The following is a 25,621-nucleotide window of genomic DNA, read 5'->3' as shown; positions in this document are numbered from 1 at the left end:
GCAGCTGCAGAGGAAGGAGGGAAGGAGGGGAGGTGTGTGTGTGTGTGTGTGTGTGTTTGTGTGTGTGTGTGTGTGTGTGTGTGTGTGTGTGTGTGTGTGTGTGTGTGTGTGTGTATTTGTATGTGTGCAAGAGGTAAAGGGAGGGCAGGCAGGCGGCTATAGGGAGGGAGAGAGAGCGAGAGGGAGGGAGGAAGAAGGAAGGAGGGGGCGCTGAAAGAAGAGCTGTGATGCAGACGGCGAATCACATGAGCAGGGATCTGTTTACAAACTGAGCTGCAGACGAGAAGTGCAGATCAGAGACGAGGAAGGAGAGAGAGAGAGAGGAACAGAGAGAATGAGAGAAAGAGACAGAAGAGAGAAAAAGTCAAGAGAAGAGAGGACACACTGACACACTGTCTGTCTGTGTTATGTTCCTCCCTGTGTTCTTTGTTCTGAGGGACACATGAGACGGGAACACTGAGGCTGCCTCTCTGCAGGCTTGCTTGTCTGTTTGGCTCGTGCTGCTGGGAAACCCATCCATGTCCTTTCCTTTGTCTCTCCATAAGTGGCCACGGCAAGATTTCACAGCCAGACAGGAGGACAACGTGAAGACGTGGACATCAAAAAGGAGAGGACAGAGGGAGGAGAAGAAAGGAAGAGGAGGAAGACAGAGGGAGAGAGACTTGTGATGATGTTTTGAAAGGAGACAAACAACAAAAAAAACACAGACGTAGCTCTTCCAGAGGTATATGAATAATTGCCGGATTGGATTTGGAGTATATCATCTTATTCTGTCAGTGACATTAGTGTATTTTCATCCTCAAGGCTCTCAGGTTCATCTCCAGGACTGTTTTCTTTGTCTGCCAGTGGACATAACAAAGGAACAGTTCTCTCTCTGACACATTTGGGAGTTTAAATCTTGAACCATGTGGATGCTTGTGACAAGATTTTGGAAGTAAATCATCACAACAGACTGAGGTTTCATTTTTGCAGCTGGTTATTTAGGTCATACCATCTTGAGGAGTTTCTGCCCAGGTCTGCTTACTAACATGCAGACTTAACTCACCGCACTTCCACTCTATCATCTAACAGGGTGAAGCAGTCTGAAGGTCTCAGTAGTGACGAGCAGGTTAAAACTTGCTCCTTTGTAAGAGAGACTTTGAAGAGGTCACAACCTGCAAAGATTTTGTGGGTTTGCAGACCAAACACATTTGATGCATCCTGTCCAGTGGTGCAGCGGTAAGTGTCAGGATGTTAGATGCACCTTTGTTTGTACTTTGAAATCATAGACTGTATATGAGCAATGAACAAGGGCTTTGTAATGTCAACCATTTTATTGCTGATGAAAATTTGAAGCCTAGAGTTTGGCATTTTCTGTGATATCTGGTTGTTGGTGGGTTTTTTTGTTAAGCTAAAAGAAATTTGAGAGGGTTTACATACAGCTACATCTCTGTCCTGATTGAACGGTAGCATCTTGTCACCTACAGGTCGTAATCTTTACTCAAACTTTATTTCATCAAAGTAATACCACCCTGAGTTTAGACGGATAACTACTGACTGGGATTTTCAAATAACATGGTTATTGGTTACCTTGCTCAGAGACTTTTATGTTGCAATCAGTAACATCGCCCCCTCCTGGCCATCAGAGAAGAACGCCGATTTTAGGCACTTCTGATTCAGCAACACCTAGATCAGAAAGTGGCCACTGGCATGCCACGCTTTATGCCAGAGTATCAGCGACATGTGGCATGGTCTACTGAATGCCACAAGAGCGCCAATGGCATGTGCAGATCTCTGAAGTACACCACCAGTGTGCCACTTAATTTAGTCTAGCCTAGCTACCATAACTAATCATAGCAAATGATAGCAGATAAAACACAATCTTACATCGCATCATTACATGCAGCTAAGTTTTTATGATAGTTTTAAATATGCTAGTCAAATTGTAATAGGCTATATGAAAAACAGCTAATGCTACGTTGCTAATAACAGGTTGGTCACACAAAGTATTTCCTTTCATCAAACGTTCCTTTAATGTGAATCTGCTATCAATTACTCTGACTGGCCATGGTGGTCAGGCTAACAGGCTAGCAGCTGGAAAAGGCTAAAATACTTAATATCATCACAGACGTACCAAACAACCACACTTTCATCATACTATAGAGACGTACAAGTTAAATTCTTTATTTGCTTTCTTTATTCTAATCCTTTATTTTGTTAATAAGAACAAAAATTGTGCAGTGGCATACTAGTGGCATATGACTGAGGAGAATGGCACATGCTACTGGAACATTCTACCAGCCTTAGGCGATGCATGCCATCAGCCACTTTCCATCTTGGTGCTGCTTAAGTGAAGTCAATGGTGAACTCCAGGCCATGACACTTTGGTGCACGTCATCCCCCGCTATCTACTCCCCACATTTCCTCTCTTTCTTCAGCTGTTCTATCCAACTGCAGCTAAAAAGGCCTCAAAAATTACCCCCAAAAAATATTCTTTCTAATGGAAAGCAGGGGTGACTGTACTGGTTGCTAAATGAAGTCTTTGAGTAGACTCAAGTGCCTATAACTCTAATTTCTCAGTCACTATCTTCCCTATGGGTTTAAGGCCTTAGTACTGAGGAGACTGACACATGCCATTGCTCCCAAATCGGCGTAACACCGGCCATGCCACATGTTGCTGGACTAGCAGTACCTGGTATTGCATGCCATTGGCCACTTTTCAATCTCACTGTCACTTCTTTGCTTTTTAAACCAAGCTGCCTTCCACTTCAAGTTCCCCGTGTCTATGATGGTGGGATTGTGTGAACTGCAAGAGCAGTTCCAAAAGTTTTTGTTACATATTATTATTTTTTATATCACCCACATTTTAAAATATCAGAATTTCCCTTCAAGTTACATCAAATCTTGTGATGCAACAGTTAGGCGCACTTCCCATTTCATATTGGATTCCTTGGACTGTGGTATAAATTTATTTCAGACTGAATTACTGATTAAATAGATTACTCATGTTAAGTTTTATATTCAAAATGATGACATGAACAATAAGAGCCATGATTAACCAACCATCCTAAAAGTCATTAAAAAGCAAAGCTTACACTCCCTCAGGTACAGTCCTGTCCCCACTGCATACATTTGCACAATGGCCAACCTTTTAGAGCTCCACTATCAATGATTTACACTTAACACTGTGCTAAGATTACAGCTGCCTCCTCCTTCACCCAAACCCCATACACTCCACCTTAACTGTAAAACTAAAGACTGCACTCTCCTGCTGTGACCTCGACATAATACAAAGCATTACTTTTTAACCAGGAGGTCAACACTTTACCAGAAGACCGTATGCAATACTTAACTTCCGCATTTTAGGGCTATCGTTTCATTTTCAGCCCCTCAGGCAGAAAAATGCATCTTTCTACTTAAAGCCCAAACTCCAGCGAATAACTAGGTAACTTAGGCCAAGAAGCAAGGCTTCTTCAATGTGGCTGGCACATTGGTCCAAAGCCACGTACAATGGGTGCATTCAAACCATGCAGGAGCAGGGGCTGGATATGATCCAATGTTAGAAGAGTTTCCCTTTTAGACCAATAACTAAAAGCATGTACTGTAACCACGCACATACGTCTAAAAAGTGAAGGAGTGCTGTTCAAATATATCAAGTAGTCAAAAATGATTGCCCTTACATAAAACTCCACACAAAAGTCCCTCTCCCTCTCGTGATTTATTAAAAAAACATCATCAAATTATAAACCTATTTGGCCATTTTTACTCAACATCTCTTCACTCACATCTCACCTTTCACTCTTATTCCAACACTTTTTGTAGCTCAAGAACCCCCACACTGTAGGCAATAGTACCCTGCAATCTGACACACGCAGCTTCAGAGATGCAGTGTGGAGCAGCAGCATGTGTGCCAGGCCCTACAAGTTACAAATGTTTGTCTCCTAAGATCCCACCCATGGCCTCACCTTAGAAGGTGAATGAAGACAAAGTAGGGGACTGCCAGACAGCAGGGTGATGTATGATGGGATATGTTTAGAAACACAATGGCTAAAGTCAGACTATATCAGTAATGAACCCACACTGAAAGGATACTGTGATCTGTCACTATAGCTGCGTTTCCACCAAGCGGCAACCTCTGGTCCCGAGAAGTGAAGCCAATGCAGACATGCTAAAAACTGCAGTTCATCCAGTGTCCATTTGAGGCCTGGTTCAAAAAACGGTTTTGGTCTGAATAGCTCATTTCTCTATTGGCACACATTGTACCGGGGGTGATTATTATTCTTTTTTTATAACTCAGCAGTTTAGAATATATTAAGATTGGTAAAGAGGCTAAAGGCCCACCTCAACTACACATCTTTTCATCATACTAGTTCCCCCAAAGTTAAGATGCGCCAGCATTTCCAATATGGCAGCTTCTGAAACAAATGGGCAACGTCACTGAGACTATGTCCATGTATTTTACAGTCTACGGTTTCCACTTAAAGGTCTGCTTCGCTTTGGTTTGGATCATTGTGCGACTTGTTGTGGTTCCACTTTAAAAAGTTGGGAAAGGTACAAAATTAATGATCCAGCACTTTATCCCCAAAGCTTACATCACAGTTATTAGGGTTGGTTTTGTGGTTGACATATAGAAAATGCAACAATGCACCCAGGTTAAAAAATGTCAAAACTTCCCTTTAACACTACACGACCCTTTCACTTCACCTTTGGTTCTGCTCACCCTGTCAGGATTCTTATTTGCACAACCATACATTCACTGGGCATTACTCTGCTCATTACCCAGATAAAAACTAAAAAATTGACACAAAATATTGATTTAAAGAAGGTTTTTTTCTATTTAAAAATAATGTATGGAAAAAGAAAAAGATTCCAAAGGCAACAGAGTTTAATCAGCCTCCTTAGCAGTTGAGCTAACATGAAACTGAAAATTCAATTCACACTAGCCTGCTCATTTGTTATCATTCACATTACACTGAACATTTTCAGTGAAGGTAACATTAGAAAAGGTGAACTGGACTTCTGTAGGAATATTTCTGTTCACATTTTTCCTCATTCAGCTCTCCCTCTTCTCGTTGCTTTGAGGTGAAATGTGTCATTCTTTAAATTCCACATTTTAAACAACCCTAACCCACTTTGTGTGGAGTCACCTCTGTTTTTTTTTTTGTGTCCTCTGCAGAATTTCCTCAAGTGTCTCATGATGTAAACTGCATTTTTGACATCCCAGTCAGCTGACTGCAGCTTTGTTCATTGAGACCATGCATATAAAGAAAATGGAAATACTCATATTTTCACAATCATTTAAAAAACACGAGTGCGTATTCGCATCATAATCAACGTTCAGTTTCATCAATGCAATTGTTCTTTCTGTGAGGACAAAGATGATGAAAAGCATGTCTGGTTCAAACATCCAATAACTCAGTTTCATGAAAATATCATGTGTTGATCTGATGCAATGAAATAAGTAGCTGTATTAATGTGTGTTTCTTGTCTCACTGTTAATTCTTTGCAGTGTGTAGGAAGTTTGAATGAATTTGTATTCACTCCCACACTGGTATGCATTAATATTTGTCACAGTATAAATGCATATTCAATGGATAGTTCAAAATTCTTTATGATTAGTGCTGTCAAAAAGCTTTTTGTGCTTCCAAGAATATAAATCTGATTATCTGTGACAGCTGATGCTTTGGATGTGCTAGCGCAACTCTATCATATAAATATGTATAAGTCCAGCTCTGTCCTGGAAGCCAAACGATGTTGCTGTAGCTGTTTATGTAATTTCTTCTGCTGTCTGAGCTGTAATTCATGTGTCTCGTCCTCTCAGGGTGTCTGTGTGATCTTGGATTACAGAACGTCGACCCATACTGCAAGATGTCGTCTGAAGAGCTCTTCCACCTCCCGCTCAACGTCTACATCATCGTCCTGGGCATTGGACTCTTCATCCTCATGCTTAGCCTCATCTTCTGCTGCTACCTGTTCAGGTACAAAGACTAGTCATAGCTCTTTAAGAATCAGAGGGGTCGTTTTGAGCGGGTGTTAACATGCAATCATTTGATCACAGTTGTCCAGCTCTGAATATGATCGTCAAACTTTGCATTAGCATGCATCTCCAAATGTGTCTCCAGTTATCCCTTGTGATCTGATCTTACCTTCCCACTGTACATGAAAACACCTAACCTTCATTATGAAGCTGCTGTGATACATAATACGTTTTTACCATCAATACAAGTTCTTTGGCGTTCAACAACCACTCTCTTACTCTTTCCTTTCTCCGTCTTCCAACCTCTGCATTTTAAGCGGCCACCCACTAAATACAAAGATAAATGTGGCCCTCACAAGTTTGTCCGTTCTGTGCCAGGCTAGAAACATGAAGGTGCAATATGGCCACACATGTTTTGCCATGCATATTAGACTGTGCATTTTAGATTGGTTCAATTTGGCCCCTGAACTTTAATCCATCAACAGGGCACACTGAGTTTCATTTACATTTAAGGCCATCCACTTTTGATGTGATCATCCAGGCAGATGATACCAGGTGTAAACATCCTCAGATTGTTGAACCTTATAGCCATGCTCCAAAAGTCAGTCAGTTAAATGCATTCACTTCTGCCTTTGGCATTAGTCCAACGTTCAGCCTCACAATCACTCCTTTCCCTAATTTGAATCTCTTCAAGTATCACAGATCTTTAACCTGCAGCCTGAGGCACATACCAAGTGTTATGTTTCAATGTCTCTTCTGTTATTTCCCTTTCTTCTCTTCCTCCTTCTCTTGCAATAGTTAAGAGATTTTCTGCATTTCACTTTTCCACAAGCCAGAGAAAGCATAAATGTTGAACTCTGACTGGAAGAGAGCAAGTGATCTAATGTATACTGATTATCAAATATAATTGTGATAACTTAATTGTTATCAAAATACATTGGTTGCATTAAAATACATGCTTTATGACTTCAGAATTACACTTTGTTGTAAAAATATATATATAGATTTTCAGCCACTAAAATAATACAACCAAAACACTAACCACAGTATAAATTATAACGTAGTGAAAGTTAATATTTTCCTGTTAACTATGACTACATTTAAAAATCGGAGGGTTCTTATGTATTGTTAAGTTGCTGCCCTAATATAAGTGTATTTTCTGGCCCCAAACTGGCTGCAGTGTAATCATTGAGGGCAAACACACCTACTCAAGCACAAGCAGAAGTGAAACAAGCACAAACAGCAGTAACATTCCTCTCCATAAAACAACACAATTTTATTGAAAAAAAATGTACCCCTAAACTTTACCCCAATTTAAAAAAACGAAAAAAAAAAAAAATGGTTCCCATGTTTCATAAGCAAGCAAATTAATAATTTGAGGGGGTGTTCTTTTTCCTGCAGTGAGCTTGTTGGCATCATTTTGTGTGTAATTTTGTTTCTGTTCATTGCAATCAGTCATTTCAAATTACCAACCCAGCCAGCTGAAACAAATTCATTAGTATTCCTCATTATAATTTCCATATTTCTGACTGACTGACTCTGTGCATTGACAGTTGGCATTTTCTGTGTTTGGAGAAATCCTGTTGATGCACAGGCCACTTATTAAACAACATGGAAGCTCACCATGAATTGTCTGCCATTAGACAAATCTCAAATGTTTCTGTGAACGCTGCTCGAGGCTCAAATAGACAGGCTGTAATTATGTCAGTGACGGCTGAATTTCTGGAAAAACCTGCTCTGATGTTTATCTTAGCTTAGAATATATTCTGCTCCCACAAAGAAAAGTGGAAACAACAGAGCATGGGCATGTGACATTGGTAGATTTATTTATTGATGGCAGATATATTTAAGTACTTTAAGCCACCAAGGTTAGATAGATCATCTGACCAATTTCCAGGGATATTCTTAGATCCTTATAATGGGTTTCACTTTCAAACGGCAAAAAGTTCTGTACTCATCAGAATCAGAATCAGAATCAGAATCAGCTTTATTCGCCAAGTATGCTTGAACACACAAGGAATTTGACTTTAGTAAACTGTGCTCTCTTTGTACAAGGCATAAGAATAGGAATAAGAATAAGAACTACAATAAAAAATAAAATAAAAATATAATAACAATAACCTTAGCTATAAATACAAAGAAACAACAAATAGGCTTGACTAATATGTACAGGCTAAAATAATATGATAAAGTGCAGTGGTGAGTTGCAGAGGTAGTTTTACATTATAAAATAGCAGTTAAATAATACAAAAAATAGAAATATGGAATTCTGCTTGAGAATTGTTGCATTGTGTATCTACATTCATGCGTTTCATAGCAATAGGTATCTATGTAAGTTTAGTATATGTAAAGGCTTAGTACAAAGACTTATAGTATTATTCCCAGGATACATGACAAGAATATATACTCTTGTACAAATAATTCACAGAAACAAACCAATAGGTTCTAAATCTAAAGGAAAAAAAAAATACACAGACAAACAAACAAACATAAAGCTCAGTCATTGTGGGTCATAGGATAGTGTCAGAGTGCAGACTGATATCTAACCAAGAGCAGTAATAATTTTCATTCTGCATATCAACCAAACCAAATATCAAGAACATCAGATTTTCAACATTATTTTTTATTTAACATTTCAACAGTTTTCTAAAAATGTCTCCAAGAAATATGAGAGAAGAATAGAGTCTGTCTCCTCTAATTCCCTGTTTCTGATGGTCAAAGCTTCTATAGTAAGTGGATGTAGAGCTGTCTTTGTGATCCCAAAATCAGTACTAGAGAAACATCTTCAAAAGGCTATGGCAAACAAAAGAGGAGAAATGCAATGAACACTTAAATTAACTGATTTATTAACAAAAACATGAATAATACTTTAGAAAACATGAGATGTAATCATCAGTTGAATCAGCAGTGTATACGAGTGGGGGTGTGGAGAATGTATTGTGCAGGTGTTGGTGAAAAAGAAGAGAATGAAACCAAACTAGGCGCGTGAAGAGAGTTCCTCTGAAAAGATCAAGGTGGAAGCTTTTGAAGTGACTTGGAACACTGGGCCTGTGTGCTCCCACTCAGGCTGACAGGACCAGTGTTTCCAGTCACGCCCACCAATCACTTGTACCTGCAACACAAAAGGAAAGGCAGAACAACCTAACAGCCATCAATGTTTATCCATATCTTATCGTATCTTATGCAGGGACTACTGGCAACATTTTAAAGAAGGAGTAAGATCAGAGTCAGAGGCAGCTACAGGTCCAGTTGTTGCTTCAAATATTGCTATTAGCCCTGATTTTCCCAAATGTTGTATCTCTTATTAAAGTCATCTTCCATGTTTCTTATTCTCTGACTTCCCTTCTCCATAAGTCTTACTTCTTTAATCATACCTTTCCTTTTTATGAAATCTGGGCGATTAGTTCTTTCCACACTTTTGAAATATGCTGTTTGGATTTCTGACCCAGACAAACTGCTCCAATCTTCCAGTATCAGAATCCCTCTTGGTCTGAAAAACACTACAGCCACATAAACTGTGTAAGGAAAGTAACTCTTTTTAATCAGAGATCTCAGATGCTGGCACGTTTCAAAAAGTGTCACGGCCCTGCTCGTGCTGAGCCTTGCAGGCTCTTACTTGACTTTGACATTGTGTGAATACCTGGGCTGTTTGAATCTCAGCTGATTCATGCAGCATGACAGGACCTGTCCCAAACGAGACCGATATGGAGCCACGAGGCAGACAGGAAAGATTTTATGACTTAAATCACAGAATGATAACTTTGTTTTGTGTGCTTTCAGACTGAGGCGACAAGGCTCCAGAGAGCAGTACGGATACAATGAGGTAATCTGTTCATTTTACATCCAGGTGGCTTTTTACTCAGACTGTATTGTTTTGTTTTTCTGATGCATATTAAACAAATCTTTTCTGGTCCACAGGTTGTTTTGAAAGGAGCTGGGAAGAAGCTTAGCCTTCTCGGAGTAAGTTTTTTGAACAGTATGGTGGGAATGTGGTGAATACTGGTGGCTTGTGCTAATTAAATAAACAGAAAACAGAGGCTGTGGTTTTACCAGGGGTGGACAAAGTACACAGCTTCATTACTTAAGTCAAGTATTGATCCTCCTGGTCAAACATTACTCCAATACAAGTGAAAGTTGTATTTACTTGAGTGAATGTACTGGAGTACTTGCTTTAAAAAATACTTAAGTATTCAAAGTACCTCTTAAAATATCTCAAAACTTATTTTCACAAAGTATGAGTGCAGTCCAAGAATGCATGGGTGTACATTCTGCTACATTCTGTTTATCTAGAAAACATCAATTCATATCTAAAAAGTATACCATGAAACATAAACAGCGACTAAGTTACACGACTAAGTTTGTTAGCTACAGACCTCGACATGCTTTGATAGATGGTGATGTTTTGTAGATCTTCATTTAATCTACTCACAACTGAGGTACAGCTACACAATTTAGACAAACCAAACACAAGTACACAAACAGTTTACGGTCTTTGGGATCTGATTCAGAAAAGAAAATTAATCAGCTGACTTCAAAGCAAAAGTAGTGCGTAAGTAGAAATGTAGTGGAGTCAAAAGTACAATAATTGTCTTCGGAATGTAGTGGAGTAAAAGTAATAAGTAACCCCAAAAAATAATACTCAAGTAAAGTACAGATACTCAAAAGCTATAGTTAAGTACAGTACTCAAGTAAATGTACTTTGTTACTGTCCACCAGTTGGTTTTACCTGCTGCAAAATAAAGCAATGACTGTCATTTTAAACAAAGCTTTAATGCTACAATGAGCTGCAGTGCAAGTATTTTCCCATTAATGTCGGAAAATTACTTCAACTACAACGTGAAACTGTTACATTTGCAAAGTAGACATCTAGAAAATCAAGTGTTCTCCAATTATTATCCTGCTAAACTAGTGGCAGATCAAAGGTTGAAGTTTATTCAAGTAAAACAGAGTTGTAACAACTTTAGGTAATGTGTAAAAATGGTATTCTTATCATATTTATTCTATTTCAGCTGCTGAATGTACTTTTATTAAATAGCCCAGGAAAGTTAGCCCAGCTCGGCACACCTGCTAGCTCCCCCCTTTTGTGATTGCAGTCATGTTAAAATGTGTGCAAGATTCAGGATTCAAATGATTTTGTCGCTCCAAACATGAGTAGAAAAGTGAAAAAATCTTCAGTGGATTGGCCTCATTTTAAATATGAAGTATAAGAATCGAGAGATGAGATATTAAGACCAAATCTGATTTTGCAGCATGCTGTACACGTGGTTTTGAGCATGAACATGACCTTGAACAGTCCACTTTCTCCATTGCTGTCCCATTGATGGTGGCTCCTTCCTGCTGTAATCCACAAAGAGCTCCTTTGGGGTGGTTGTCCTTACACTACTGTGGTAGTAGTGACATCTCATTGTCTCAGGAGATCAGCCCAAAAAACATGGACCATAGAACACATGAGAGTTAGTAGGGCCCAGTTGCTGTCATACAGGGTCAGTGTGGAAGATTGGAAACTGACCATCTTGCCTGCACACATGATCAGGCGCTCTGGGTCAGCTGCCTCATCGTCCAAGTCTCTCCACTCAAAATGCTGTTTCCTCAAAAGGGCCACAATCAGTGTTTGACCAGTCCCCTTAACAACTACCAAAAAACCTGTTAGTTTCAGGTGTCTTATTATTCATTAGTGGTAGCGAGATGACCGTATGATGGCAGAAACATTGTTGGAAAATTCTGCTTCCTTCATGTGTCACAATCAGCCTGCACACTTCTAGAAAACAGAATTTATTGCTTTCTGGTAGGCTGAGGGGGTCGCACATTAAAGCACTGTGTGATATACTTCACTAATGATGTGTGTCGTCAGCAAACTTCACAGTGGTGTTAGAAGCCTGTGTTGCCACACAGTCATGGGTGTAGAGGGAATACAGCAGGGGGGCGAGGGAGTTATGTTTATAGCTTGAATTCTCATCAGCTGTGTTATTACTCAGTTTCCCAGCACTCTGAAATAATCACAATAATATACCGTAAAATAAAGTGAGCACTACTTCCTGTCTTTGTGTCAGTCAGCTCCAATTTCAAACTGATGTGTTATTTTAAGTAGTGTAGATTATTGTGTAGTGTATAGCAGGTCTGGTAGTGTTTGTGTCAGGAAATCTGCCTTTAACTCACCAGCATACTTTCCTTTTTCAGCAAACATGTGCGGTGTGTTTAGAAGAGTTTCGCAGCCGGGACGAGCTTGGAGTCTGTCCATGTTCACACGCTTTTCACAAGAAGTAAGTTTTCAGCCTTGCTTGATAATTATCTGATGTTCACATATCAGGCTTGTTGGGGAGGTTTTTTCTACGGGTTCCTTTTTAAACTAATGTGTGCCAAGTCTTTGAGCATTGTGCCCTTTTATTTTTTCTTAAATGCTTGTTCTTTTATACACCAAGGCCAGGGGGAGAGCCTTTTCAACCCGTGTACTTTTTCATCTGCACTCTCCCTTTTCAAATAAACTAAGCTAACATTTGACATTTGACTTTATTTGAGAAATAGTTTCTCAAAGTTGCATTCAAATGAAAAACAATTTGTCAGCTTTGTATAAATTTGTTTTCATGCAATCAAGCTGATTTTATTGATTCATATTTATTGTTCGAGAACAGCCTGAGTGTCTGCAGCTCCACGCTTAGTGGCTCCAAATGCCTCTCTCTAAAAACCACAAAAATATAATCCCGGCCTTGATGTCTTCATATTTTGACTTCTCAGTGAGCCAAATTGTTGACTAACCAGCCCAGAGGAATGAGTCATAAATTCCTCTTCGCGATTGATTCCTGCCTTCGAGTTCACAGCTGGAGCAGACAGAGAAAAAGGGATTTTTAGAAGGAGATACCGAGCAACGTTTTTTCAGGGAGCATTGCAGAGAACAATGAACGAATTCCTCCCAACATGTGTCTTTGCATGTGCAGACATGAGAATGCTTTCTGCAGACCTGGTTTTGCCCTGCAGCGTAGGTGGGACATTGACAATAGAGCTTTAAGACCGGTTTTACTTTCTCACTTTCCCTGTCTAAGCTTCTGTTTCGTGATTCTTGATGTTTCAACACAGACTCATCTGCTCACGTGAGTTTACTACGTCCTCTTTTTAATAATAAAAAGGCTTAATTTCTCTTTCTACCTTTCAGGTGTTTGCTGAAATGGCTAGAGATCCGCAGCGTCTGCCCCATGTGCAATAAGCCCATATGTCGCCTCCAGCCCGACCCCCCGCAAGCTCCTGAGCGGCCACAGAGTCTCCTGGAGGTCTGAGAGGGGGACATGCATCCAGCAGCCTGTCAGGCTCTCTCCAGACAATTGACACCTGTCACCATGGAGACTCCTGTTTCATTATCCCATCAAAAGATTGTAGTTCTGGGATTGCAAACATTTTTATCTGGCAAAGATGCTCTGGAGGTAAAATTATAAAATGACCGAGTTGAATCATGATCGCAGAGACTAGGAACCCATCCGGGGATCATGAGGTGAGATTGCCACACTGAGACCATTGAGTGTACATAAAGATGGGTGTTATGTCTCCACCTGCTGTAGAAAAGTGAATTCAGAATGTCCCCAGACATGTGCTGAAAGCGTGCGTTTGTAGCCAAAGTCTGCTCTGTAGGGGGGAGCTCTCAGAGCCACAGTATTGTTGTCCCATGATTCCCACTAAAATAAATGAACCTATAACAATAACAGAAGACATGTTTGAGACATGTTTTGCTTTTATAATCCAACCAATGTTTAATATGTTAACACAGAGAAGGCAGGCATTATGACCTACACTGCTACCAGTCAGTAGGGGGAGCCCAGAATGTTTTAGCTTCACTTTTGGGGAGCTGCTCTGTCATTCATCTTTTTTTAACAGTCTGTGTTGACTTATTTTAATCCTGTAATAGCGTACTTGCTAGCAGATAAATGCCAGTGTTCAAATTTACTATTGTTGGTGTGTAAATGACAAGAAGGTCCAGAGCCGTCTCCAATATCTTGCTCTTCAATCGCTCCTTTAACCGTGTTTTGTTTATTTTATAGGACTGATAGCCTCAGATTGTTATTCTAAGTGTCTGACAATGTGAAGGATCTCTGAAGGGATAAACCCTTTTGTTATGGAGAACTTTTTTATTTTTGAAATCAGAAACAGGTGTTTTATTTTTCACTTCAAACATCAGGACCCAGTTAACAAAGAACAGTTATTTTTCCTGGCAAAACACAGAAGCTGCTGAAAATTGTATAACTCGATCACAGGAGCTTGGAGACCATTCTTGCCTTTGACTGCGCATGCACATGACAGCTGCTATACGTTCCCTGCGTCTGATCGGGTTGTTGGATATGCATGTCCCCAAAAACTAACACGACATGGACACAATAAGAAGCACAAAGGACCAGTAGGGGCAGTGTAGAGGCAGAGCTTGTGTGACACGACACGGAAAGCATGGACACAAAAATAGCACAAAGTTTTAGAGACACCCTGATAGACCAAGACTGCGATCATCCACATCTGTATGACGTGTCTTCAACACTGCACAGTGACTAACATGCCTGTTAAAATAGCTGGCAAGAGAAAAGTTCTCTTGGGGAAATCTGCAAAACTTAATGGAGACAAGTCCAGAACTGTTCATTTGAAGCACAGAACAAAGTATTGAAACCAAGTGTGGCCTGATGATGTGTTTTGACAGTCACCTGAGATTGCTCGGGTCAATCACTGCTCTCTCGTGCGCCCTCTAGAGGTATCCTCCACAAAGACAAGTAATGCATGGGCAAGTCTGTGCACAATTTTGTTCATGACGTTGTGTATGTGAATGCAAGGTTAAACATGAATAAGCACATTTCCTGGCAGATTCCAGCTATATCATCTCAACTGGTGCAGTTTCTAAAATGGTTTGATCCCACTTCTCATTTACACACCAAAACATTTAAAACAAGCAACAGGGTAATTGAAAAAACACTGGAATCCCAGTGTAAGCTTGTGCACAAGTGCCTCAAAGTGGCACCAAAAACAATCAGTGTTTATGAGATTGGTGTTCAGATAGCGAATCCACTTCAAACACATGTATTAATGACCAAAGGTGACAGACATTAGATAAGTTAGATTAGAGGCTAAGGGGACTTTTGTTTGCTTGAACCACAAATGAGCCATCGTTCTCAATCCCCAGGCTTCAGAGGGCTCGTTCTCATGAAAGGCTCCACAAACGCATTTTTTTATGGTTGAATAAACTCCTCAGCCTGAAGGGAAATGTGGTTAAATTCACCCACTGAAAGACTTTTTTGGCTGTTCTCGAGAAACTATAACAGAGATATTACTTTGTTTCCTGTCAAATCAACAAATGGTTTTCATTAACAGCAGAATGTAGAGATCTTAGCGAGTTGGAAGATGTTTAGTTTCATGATATGAAATAGATAGCTTCTTCTTTTCACCACTGCATCATGCAAACAGCTTTGCAAGCCCATACACATTTGAAGGATGTTGTCACAGGCAGATACTGCTGTGACCAAACTAAAAAGATTATTTCTGCCTCCAGAGCTGTTCTGCCTCCTAGAAATGTTTGCATGGCAACTTCAGTCTGGCCTTTTTCAGTTTGTCCCAAGCTGACACGCAGACAGAAAGAGACACATAAATAGGATGGTTTCTTTTACTACAAGTTTAGAGCCCAGGGCTTGGAAATAAGAAAATTCAACCATCAGATACCAGCTCTGAAGAAGCTAGGTCATCCTTCGGCTCATTGTTGCCCCGGATTTGACGGCAAATGCAGACACTGGGATGGAAGTGCAGCTGTGGAAAGGAACTTTCACTAATCAGGTCAATTGTAAACTAACAAGATTGAACAGTGTACATTTTTCTTGTAATCTTCCATAGTTTCACAGTTAATCAGCTCCATCCTACGGTGTTTTGACAAGCTTAGTGAAGCTCTAAAAGACAGATGAGTCATATAGGATCTGATATAAAAGACAACTACAGGCTATAACATGCCTGTTCAGCTCAGTCATAGACTGTAAGATGTGGATAGATCCATCAGATGAAGCCTGAAATTTGGCATGTTGGCCCTCCCCATCTTGTCATGTTGGAGTTAGAAGTGACCATATTTAGACCAGAGGGGGAAGCTGAAGAGGGGTGAAAGCTGAGTTACCTGCTAAGTCTTGCATGAGCAAGCAAAGCTGACATGGTGCATCCAAATTTAACAGGGACATTGAATGGTAAACTAATTAAAGCTAGCAAAATTTTAAAAGCCTTCAAAAATAACTACATGATAAAGATGGCACCTCAGAGTCTCATTTTGTACAACTGACATTTTTCAGCAGCTTCTCAATAACCCCGCCATAAAACGTAACCTTCTTAGTAACCAAAATATTAAAATAATACTCTTTATAGGGAGACTTGAAACTTGCCATTACGACCATACGATTGTCATGATGATGTTTATTGTGGTAGTTAATCAAGTGAGAAGTAGGCTCATTTTCTCATCTGCTTCCATAGAAATTTGTAATGCAACAATTGGAGTCTCGCCCTGCTGGTCATTAAAAGAAAGCAGGTAAAATGCACTTGAGCATTGGTTTCATTTTTCAACCTTAAGCCTATGTCCACATGAATATGCAGTCTATGGCCATATTTAACCGAATCAACCGCTCAAATAACAAATATGTGGGTTTGTTGTTATTCCAAGTGACCTGTTTTGTCTCATAACTGGCAGTCAGTGAAAGATATCGTGTGTCAGTGATGGTAAAACACTTTGACTGTCATTTGTCAAATACTCAGATGTTATCTTTTCCAGTGGGACAGAACTGAACGGACAGAAATCTAAGCTCTCAGCTTCTCAGACCTGCTCAGCAGAGTAGTGATATAAATAGACTCACTGCACTGATACAAAGAGCCTGTTTGAGCTGGTTTCTTGTCTGAGGGAGGTGCACTATTAACTTCATTCTGTATGTACTATGTAATATACTATGAGTACTGTGTATACTGTAAATGCCTATACGTTTTATGACTTTGAAATAAAAATATAGCCAGTGTTTTGATAAGGTCTTTTCACTCCATGTATTTTTCTACTAAAACCCTTCTACCTTTGTTTTGGCGGGGTCTGGTTCAAATGATCAGCTGTGTGTGTACATGCTTCATGTTGTCCCACCTCTGGTATTGGTCCTCATTTTAGAAATTCAAACAAGCTATATGCTTGGAGGTGTACTGCTGCCTTCCGCACATTAAGATTGACAATTACCCAATTACAATTATGACGAGGGTCTACATCTTTTTTTGATGAACTTATGTATAGACTTTCATTTCATTCAGCAACATGCAATTTCTTTGCAGTTGTGTATCTCTTTCTGGTACCATCTGTTAGTGCCACCCTGCCAATTACCCTCATGGTAGTTGAGCCTAGCCTAAAAGTATCATTGATTAGTTTTGAGGTATAGACAAACCCAATGCGCGCGATCAATTTGCTAAGACTTGCATCATCACCCCCTGCTGGTCACCTGTTGTCTCAGATTGAAGTGTCTTTTCAATCAAACCAGCACTCCAAAAAGTTAGTTTACGTAATAGTACCACCCTTTACCTTAAAGCTGGGGTTGGTAGTCAGATTTAGATACACTTTTTGTTACACTGGTTAAAATTATCTTTATGTCCAAATGGTAATCAATACATAATGTGTTCTTAAAAAAGAGCAAAAAAGCCGCTATCTACAGCCGGAGTAAACCTAGGAAAAAAACAACCAATCCAACCTTTAGGGTCCAATTTATGAAACTAATCAAATCCTGTCCTTCCATTCTGCCCGCCTCCTGTGCGTAAATTTCCCCGGCGTGCACTCCCCGTCCCCTGTCTCTGCTTCCCCTGTCTCTATTTACTGCCCCTCGCTCGACCACGGGCCTGTCCCCACTGACCTGATGAGGTGCTTTGACCAGGACTGTAGTCCAGAGATCAGAGTCTAAAAAGCTCTCACCACAGGGGCTCTGAGAAGACAGAGTCCTGAGGAAATGCTACATTCAAATTCATGCTAGTTTTCCGTGACCACCGACCCTAGCTTTAAATGAATGATAATAACCTAATGAGAGAGATAAGGGGTGAAAAAGGGACTCTGCTAGATTGGCCACCTCACCTTCTGAGTCAATACCTTTCTCCGCACTATATTCTGGTGTACTGGTCCCACCAAGGTATAGGACACAGCTCACTTTTTTGATGACAAAAAAAGTGTCTCTTATAAAACAAGTTTTACGGTAAGTACATTTTGTCATTATTTGTCATCATGTCCTAAGGTCCTTCAGGTCAAGGCTCCACTCAGTTTAAGTACTTACTCATTTAACCACAAGCATCCCATTAAAATAACTCAAATGCACACCTGGGGCCTAAAACATTGCTAGCAGCTCACAAGGGCTAACATACATATCCCTATTGTCATAATAAAAGTGTCTCCTTCTTTCCAGGAACAATCCATGACAGTCTGCATAAAACATACAGTATATCCAGTATGGGTTCTTTGAAAAAATTGTAAGCAATATCAGGACTATAAACCAAGCCATGTTAACATGTCTGAGACCAAAGACTACCAGTGTTAAAAGGTTCAACTCAGGAATACTTTAACAATCACAGTTTTACCTGAGAACTGTTTTGACCTGAACAAAGAGATAGTGTAACAGCATGGCAGAGTTCTGACACTGTGGACTTTATGTTTAAGAGTGCATACTTTGTATTTGTATGGGCAAGACTGATCCTATTTTCATACTAAGCACACTTAAGCCCTGATATTAGTTGGGGAAACCCAAGTCCAGACATCATCCTCCTTACAAAGAATCTTTTATAGTTGATTTGTTTGAATGTACACTGATAGATGACTTATTCATTTATCAGTCGTCTATCAAGCCTAAAACCAAACAAGTTTGCAGATGATCTAAGGAAGGATGTCAAATTATTTCAATTTATTTTAAGTTTTTCAAAAGTCAAAGCTATTAAACTTAATTTATTTCAAATGCAAGCATATTGTTGTATTAGATTGAATTTTGTTGGGATTACTTTCTCCTTAATGCTCAAAATACCACACGTTTTGCAGGGTACAAAAATAACTATGAAACGGTCTGTGGATATTATTTTCAAATTTCTGCAAAGTTTGTGTTTATGCACCTTTTATCCACAGCACAGTCAAATTCAACTTCATCTCCAGCTACAGGGTCTCAAAATATATTTTACAGCCAGGTAAATAAGTAAAACACAAAGACATATGACACTGAATCGTGTTAAAAGAGATATGAAAAAAGGTAATCTAGACTATTTAAATGATATTAAAATCACTGTTTGTTACCAGTTGTAAATTGGACACTATTCAGTAGCAGGAACATATTTAAGATAAATATTTTGAACCTTTTAAATCTGCTTTCACATAACGTCGGTCTGATGACTTGGGCAATGATCTTTGTTTTACTAAGATTCAGATCCCCTCGTTGCTTCATCAGTATAACTTCTGACACCATGATCTTTATTATACTCCTCAACCAACGGGAAAATCACTTTGGCATCTCTTGCCTCATTCTCAACACTGAAAAACTCTTGCTTTGTTTGAAAGAATGTAGTCTATTTCAAATAAAATACAATGTAAACATTTTAAAGATAATAGGGTGTACCTCAGGGCTCTGTTCTCTGCCTTGTGCTGTAGTCTTTTTATTTGAACATTCGTCCAGATTACACACAGACATTAAGTTCATTTCGGCTCTATGCTGTTGATACTTATGTTTGTGTCTTACCTATAGTGAGTAACTGCATAACTCCATCTCTTCTTCCCATGAGCATTTAAAGAAATCAACATTACTCTGTTATCTGTTACCTCTCTGCTTTAAAACAATAAGGGCCTGTCTCATACCACCCCTTACACCCTCTCCGCACACACTACCCTTCATTGATGAAGGAATCTGCTTCTTTCAGATTAAAGTGTAGCCTCAAATAAACTTAACATGGTAGTGGAGTGGAAGTGTGGAAGGACTGTTTTTAAGAAAGCTCATCGATGTCACATGAAGTCCTGCCCCTAAACTGTACACATGGAGCTCTGCAAGGACATGTTTTGGGCCTCTTACAATATTTTAACTTTAGGCCAAATATAACACAGTCACATTGTTCATTTCACCTCTATGCTGATGATTTTCACACTTTCATGCCTGTAAATGATTAAGAGGTCTGCCTGTCTGCTATAAAACAATAAATATCATACACATTTCTACATTTTTAATGTTGAGGACTCTGTTTTTGGCTTTATGAATTTCTCTCGTCATATTTTAACCTTTGACCAAATTATTCACAGTCATGAAGTTGATTTCACCTCTATGCTGATGGTGCTCAAGTTGTTGTGCCTGAAAAGGTTGGTTGAATATTCATGAATCTTTCAAATAAGAACTCTGCCCAGATGCTGTGAATAACTTGATTGAACTTTACCTGGAGTACCTTTTACCTTCCTCTTTTGAACTTCACTCAACTTTTACAGCCCAGCTCTGCTCACAGCAGAACTTTGCTTGGTCAGCATGGCGGCCATGCGGCCAATCACATGTGAGGATATAGGATATAGGTGATGGAGGGGAGGCTGTGTATCGTGGCTACATCTGTTCCTTCTGAGAGGGTTAGGGTTAGGGTTCTTCTCAAAGACCGGGCAAATACTCACTGAGATGAGAAATCAGATCAGCCCATCCAAGCTGAGGCATCTGATTTTTCTCAATGCCAACCTGCACTGAGGACATTATTAATGTTTGCTCCAGTTTGGTTCTGGTTCTGTTTGCTTGAGTTTGGTTCTTGTTCCTGTTTACTTGAGTTGGTTCTGGTTCTGTTTGCTTGAGTTTGGTCCTGGTTCTAATTGCTTGAGTTTGGTTCTGGTTCTGTTTGCTTGAGTTTGGTTCTGGTTCAGTTTGCTTGAGTTTGGTTCTGGTTCTATTTGCTTGAGTTTGGTTTTGGTTCGGTTCTGGTTCTGTTTGCTTGACTTGGTTCTGGTTCTGTTGGCTTGAGTTGGTTCTGGTTCTATTTGCTTGAGTTTGGTTCTGGTTCGGTTCTGGTCCTGTTTGCTTAAGTTGGTTCTGGTTCTGTTGGCTTGAGTTGGTTCTGGTTCTGTTTGATTGAGTTTGGTTCTGGTTCTGTTTGATTGAGTTTGGTTCTGGTTCTGTTTACTTGAGTTTGGTTCTGGTTCTGTTTGATTGAGTTTGGTTCTGGTTCTGTTTGCTTGAGGCTGGTTCTGTTTCTGGTTCTGTTTGCTTGTGTTTGGTTCTGGTTCTGTTTGCTTGGGTTCGGTTCTGGTTTGTGTTCCGATTCGGTTCTGTTTGCTTCTGGTTCTGTTTGCTTGAGTTCGGTTCTGGTTCTGTTTGCTTGAGTTTGGTTCTGGTTGTGGTTGCTTGAATTTGGTTCTGGTTCTGTTTGCTTGAGTTTGGTTCTGGTTCTATTTGTTTGAGTTTGGTTCTGGTTCTAACCCTAACCTTTCTGGTTCTGGTAGTTTGATCAAGTAACTATCTACCAGCAACTGTAGGAGTTACTTACAAACAATGCATCACAGCTTGTTGTGTATGAGGCTGCGTAGGAGCAAGAGGAGTTCAAGGCGTCGGCTTGATGACCACATTCCCCAGATCTCAATCCGATCAATCATCTATGGGGTATGCTGGACAACCAAGCCTGATCGACAGACACTCCACCTCACAGCTTTCAGAACGTAAAGGATCTGATTTTAGTCGGTTTTGGTGCCAGATACCAAAGCACAACCTCAGAGATCTGGTGGAGTCAATGTATTATCAGGTCAGGACCTTGACTTGATGAGAGGGGGGCCTACACAGCATTAGACAGCTGCTTACAATGTCATGGCTGAGAAATAAGTGTTACAAATCCCTAATTGTGTCATCTTCATGGTCCATACTGTAATAAATTTGGTACATTCTGTACTCATAACATCTAATGCATGTCTTTAACTGCTGTTACTTGCTCTGAAGTTTCATTCATTTTTACATTTCAGTGGGTTTTCAGGGATTTTGTCCTTAATTCCTGTAGAGGGTCAAAGGAAAGAAGGTGTTGGGTGCTGTACAGATTGTTCAACATTTCAAAGTAAATTTTTGATTTTTGATACTCAGTTTTACATAGATTAACTTTACTTTACTTGTGAGTCTGAGAGTTTTTCAATGATGGATCGGTCATCCCCATGAGGATCCTCTTTCCTATCTGTGTAATCAGATAGTGCATGCCGAACAATGAATGAATACTGAAATCTGGGGCTGCAAGTGGTTCAATATTTACTTTTGGGAGATTACTTTGTGAGGAAACATTGACTTCTTTTCATCTCCAAATGAATGTCTGGGGGAAAATAGAGATTTTGCAGCACTGTGTGCCTCCAGTCATGCAGTTAATCAGTGTCAATAAATGGATCACGATCTGTATCTTTGAAAAGCTCTCATTACACACTTGTTTTCTAACTAAATATCCTTTATGTCATGATCAGGACGGGGATTTCCAGACATCTGCTCGCCCTGTGTAACAGCTTTGTTGCTTTTGTTTGGGTAGCTGTATAGGGACGACATGGAGGACTCTATAGTTTTACAATATTCTACTGTTATGGAGACTCTTATCACAAACTATAACTTTGCCATTTAGAATCGGTGAAACCCTGTGAGAAAACAATCGAGTTTCTGTTCCTTGCTTAGGAGAAATTACTGGAAATATATCAGGAAAGACACAAAAATGTAAAAGTGTAGAATAATTTTGATAAATAAAATACAATTTTTGTTCAGATGTAAAGGTCTTATTTTGTGACATCCAAGATATTAAAGGAACTGAGGAACTTTAATGCTATTCTACTCTTGTGGACCCTTTGGGCCAAGTTGGTAGTGTTGCAGAACATACTGCATACTACATTTATAGGTAGCATGTAGCAGGTGGTTTCAAATACAGCAACATTCAGGAGATCTGTTCCACAGACTCTGTATAAGTTGTTCACGTCTTCACAAACTTATAAGACTTGTATACATTACTTTAAATTTCAAATAAACAAAGAGAATCCTGTACACACTAATACGAAGTTCATCCTGTGAGCTTTATGATCAGCAAAGTCTGTGACAGTATCATTGAAGTCCACATTTCTGGCTCTGCTGTTCTCTAGTGACAGTTTTGCCAACCTGCTGAGTCTATCCTGCCCCATGCTGCCTCTTTTTCTTGTGTCTTCACACAACATTAGGTTTACATAAGTTATTATTTGGAGAAGAAAGCAACCAGATGAAACATGTGATAGGCGTAAATAATATTCATTTAGGAAAACAAATGAGATTAGTAACTGTTCAGTTTGCACAAATAACAATAAAAAGGACTTCAGTCTGATTCAAAACCATAAGCGTATCATACAGGAGGGAGAAGATTGGGAAGATCTAATTACCCAACATGTTTAAAAAAGAGTCAGAAGTGGACATTTGTCATGGTCCTCCTCTGCGCATTGCCTGTTGAATTGCACCGGCTGATACTTACGTCAGTGCTACAACCCCTAAAACATTACAGAGTGTAAACTCTGTCCCAAATTCTAAATTACACTTGCTTGTTTTCTCCTTTTCCTTTGCACTTTCAGCTCAAGCGTTCAGTCTAGATACTAAAGATAGCCACTGTTTTTCATCCAAACACTCCTACTAGGATTAAACTGGGTGCTTGGGTAAAACAGGTCAGCGCTGATTATTTTAAGGCGTTGAGGAGTAGCTTCATCACATTTATCCGACTGAATTAACTTCACCAAAAGTGCCTAAATGAAGTAAAAACTAGACACACAGTTAAAAGTCACGTCTTGTGGTATAAGTAGACTAACACCTGCTCTTTTTGAACCCAATGACCTAATTTTTTGAGTGGTTGAACGTCATCATCTGACGCAAAACAACTGTAATTCCTAAGTAAGTCATCCTCCTTTTATCTCCCATGAACAACATGATGCGTCCTTAAAGAATATGCTGTTGGAGCCATCTGTTAGCATATGTCCCAACTTTGGTGTGAAAGCCACACCATCATCTCACACTTTAAATTAGTAATGTTACCACTGAAAGATATGACAGCAGTTGTACGGTCCTTTCTTGTAACACAGAGTGGGAAATATGTCAGAACTCTGCCCAGCCTTGTGCAATTATGGAACAGATTTCTGTGACATAAATGATTGGTAGCCTGTGGTCCATTCACTGATTGGTTCAGCACATTTCCAGATGTAAGAGAATATTTCTTAGCTGATCAAAACACATGATTTAAAGTCTTTCCTTTACACTGTAATTGAAATAGTTCTGGTTCTACAGACATCATTGTCCAAATTGTTGTGGCTACATTATATGCTGCTTTAATGTGCTGATGAGTATTTTCATATTAAAGCTCCTGTAGCGACTACGAAGAGCCAAAAGCAGCTGAGAGGCTGCGGTTGGGCCTAGTAAAGTGTCGGACGCGCTAAAAGCAAAAATCACTAATGTACAAAAAAGTAAGTTGAACCTTTTATCAATGAAAAAGGATATCAACTCAAAGTGCACAAACAGATGATTAAAGTGATCAAAAGAAAACAGCAAAAATAAGCGGTCCACAAAAAGTACAGAGACCCAGCTCTACTCCTCTCTCTACCTCCTAACAAAAGAAAACAGGTGGCCTAAATCAACTGAATATCCCCACCCCTGACACATGACCTGTAAATAACCTAATTAATTGAACCATATCGCAAACAAACCAAAAATATCACCACAAAAATATACAAACAATAAGCTACCCTAAACCTCAAAATAAGATACAGTAAACACTCAAATCCTTCATGGCTCCGACAGCAACTTTTGGTCTGTGATGATTAGACAAACCTGCTGACAAAGTGATATCTCTTTACTCATCAGTCATTTTGTCTTGGACATGTGTCTGTTGTTTTACTTTAAAAAAATCACATCCTGCTTTATCGTAACAGTCAAATGAATCACTCAGCTGTAGAAATCTAAAAGAGGCTGTTCCTGCAGTGAGCTGTAACTTCGATTAGTTACTCTGTTAGTGCATGGTCACTCTTGGATATGTTCACCCTTTTTTATGTTTGTAAAATCCACTAGTACTGTAGTACTATTGATTCAGCTTCAGTTTTTTTTTTAAACACTTTCATCAATAAGACAGCCTAAGACAGTCTAAGTGCACCCCATATACAGCAGCTATAGTCCTCATTGCAGAGGTTGCAGGTTTGACTACCAGCCTTGACCATTTGCTGCATGTCTTCCCTCGCTCTCTACTCTCCATATTTCCTGTCTCTATTCAAATTTCCTATCAATAAAGGCAAAAATGCCCAAAAAAATATAACACTGAAAAAAGCAATGAAACATGAGAAGCATGATGTAAATAAAACAAGCAACAGTAACTGCTTTGACCCCCTTTGACAGATCTGTAAAGACAATTTAGTAAATTACTTATTTGGTTGTTCAATCCAAGTTCATAGAGTTTTGCATATAACTTTCTCTATTTTCATACCCTGGGCTTGTTATTTACCACACCTTGATGCCGTTGAAGTCCATGAGGGTTAAGTGCTAGGCTTCAGGGGGGAATTTAGGGCTGAGCCAGTGAGTGGGGACAACGATGCTAGAGGGTAAAAACTACATTCCCCATGTCCCTTTCCCTCTACTCCTCCCTCCCTTTTCCTGGTCTCCTCCCTCTCTCAGTCGGAGTTTCAGGCTGCTGAGTTGGCAGTAGAATTTCCATATGCATACA

General features: G+C 39.6%; 1 protein-coding gene across 2 annotated transcripts; it reads left to right on the top strand.

Moving 5' to 3' along the window:
- The first annotated feature begins 187 nt into the window (after window positions 1–187).
- Window positions 188–16,962, top strand: LOC117812113 (RING finger protein 122-like). Of its 2 annotated transcripts, none has more exons than XM_034682725.1 (6): window positions 188–724; window positions 5,801–5,957; window positions 9,737–9,779; window positions 9,875–9,916; window positions 12,134–12,216; window positions 13,104–16,962. In XM_034682725.1, exons 2-6 carry the CDS (start codon window positions 5,848–5,850, stop codon window positions 13,222–13,224), a joined length of 399 nt encoding a protein of 132 aa, XP_034538616.1. In that variant the 5' UTR covers window positions 188–724; window positions 5,801–5,847; the 3' UTR covers window positions 13,225–16,962. The 2 variants fall into 2 exon arrangements, with proteins under 2 accessions (XP_034538616.1, XP_034538615.1); XM_034682724.1 differs by having other exon boundaries at window positions 201–1,218.
- Window positions 16,963–25,621: the final 8,659 nt, after the last annotated feature.

This window comes from Notolabrus celidotus, chromosome 4 (genome assembly GCF_009762535.1).
Source record: "Notolabrus celidotus isolate fNotCel1 chromosome 4, fNotCel1.pri, whole genome shotgun sequence".
Classification (NCBI taxonomy): Eukaryota; Metazoa; Chordata; class Actinopteri; order Labriformes; family Labridae; genus Notolabrus; species Notolabrus celidotus.
The sequence above is the reverse complement of the archived record's forward strand: the minus strand, read 5'-3'. Positions and strand labels throughout refer to the sequence as shown.

What these genes read in the sequence shown, in the direction of transcription:
- LOC117812113 (XM_034682724.1), top strand. Translation starts at nt 1,194, where the DNA reads ATGCATCCTGTCCAGTGGTGCAGCG. An exon ending in TCCTGTCCAGTGGTGCAGCG is followed by an intron (nt 1,219 to 5,800) that starts GTAAGTGTCAGG and finishes TCGTCCTCTCAG; the next exon opens with GGTGTCTGTGTGATCTTGGA. An exon ending in TTCTGCTGCTACCTGTTCAG is followed by an intron (nt 5,958 to 9,736) that starts GTACAAAGACTA and finishes GTGTGCTTTCAG; the next exon opens with ACTGAGGCGACAAGGCTCCA.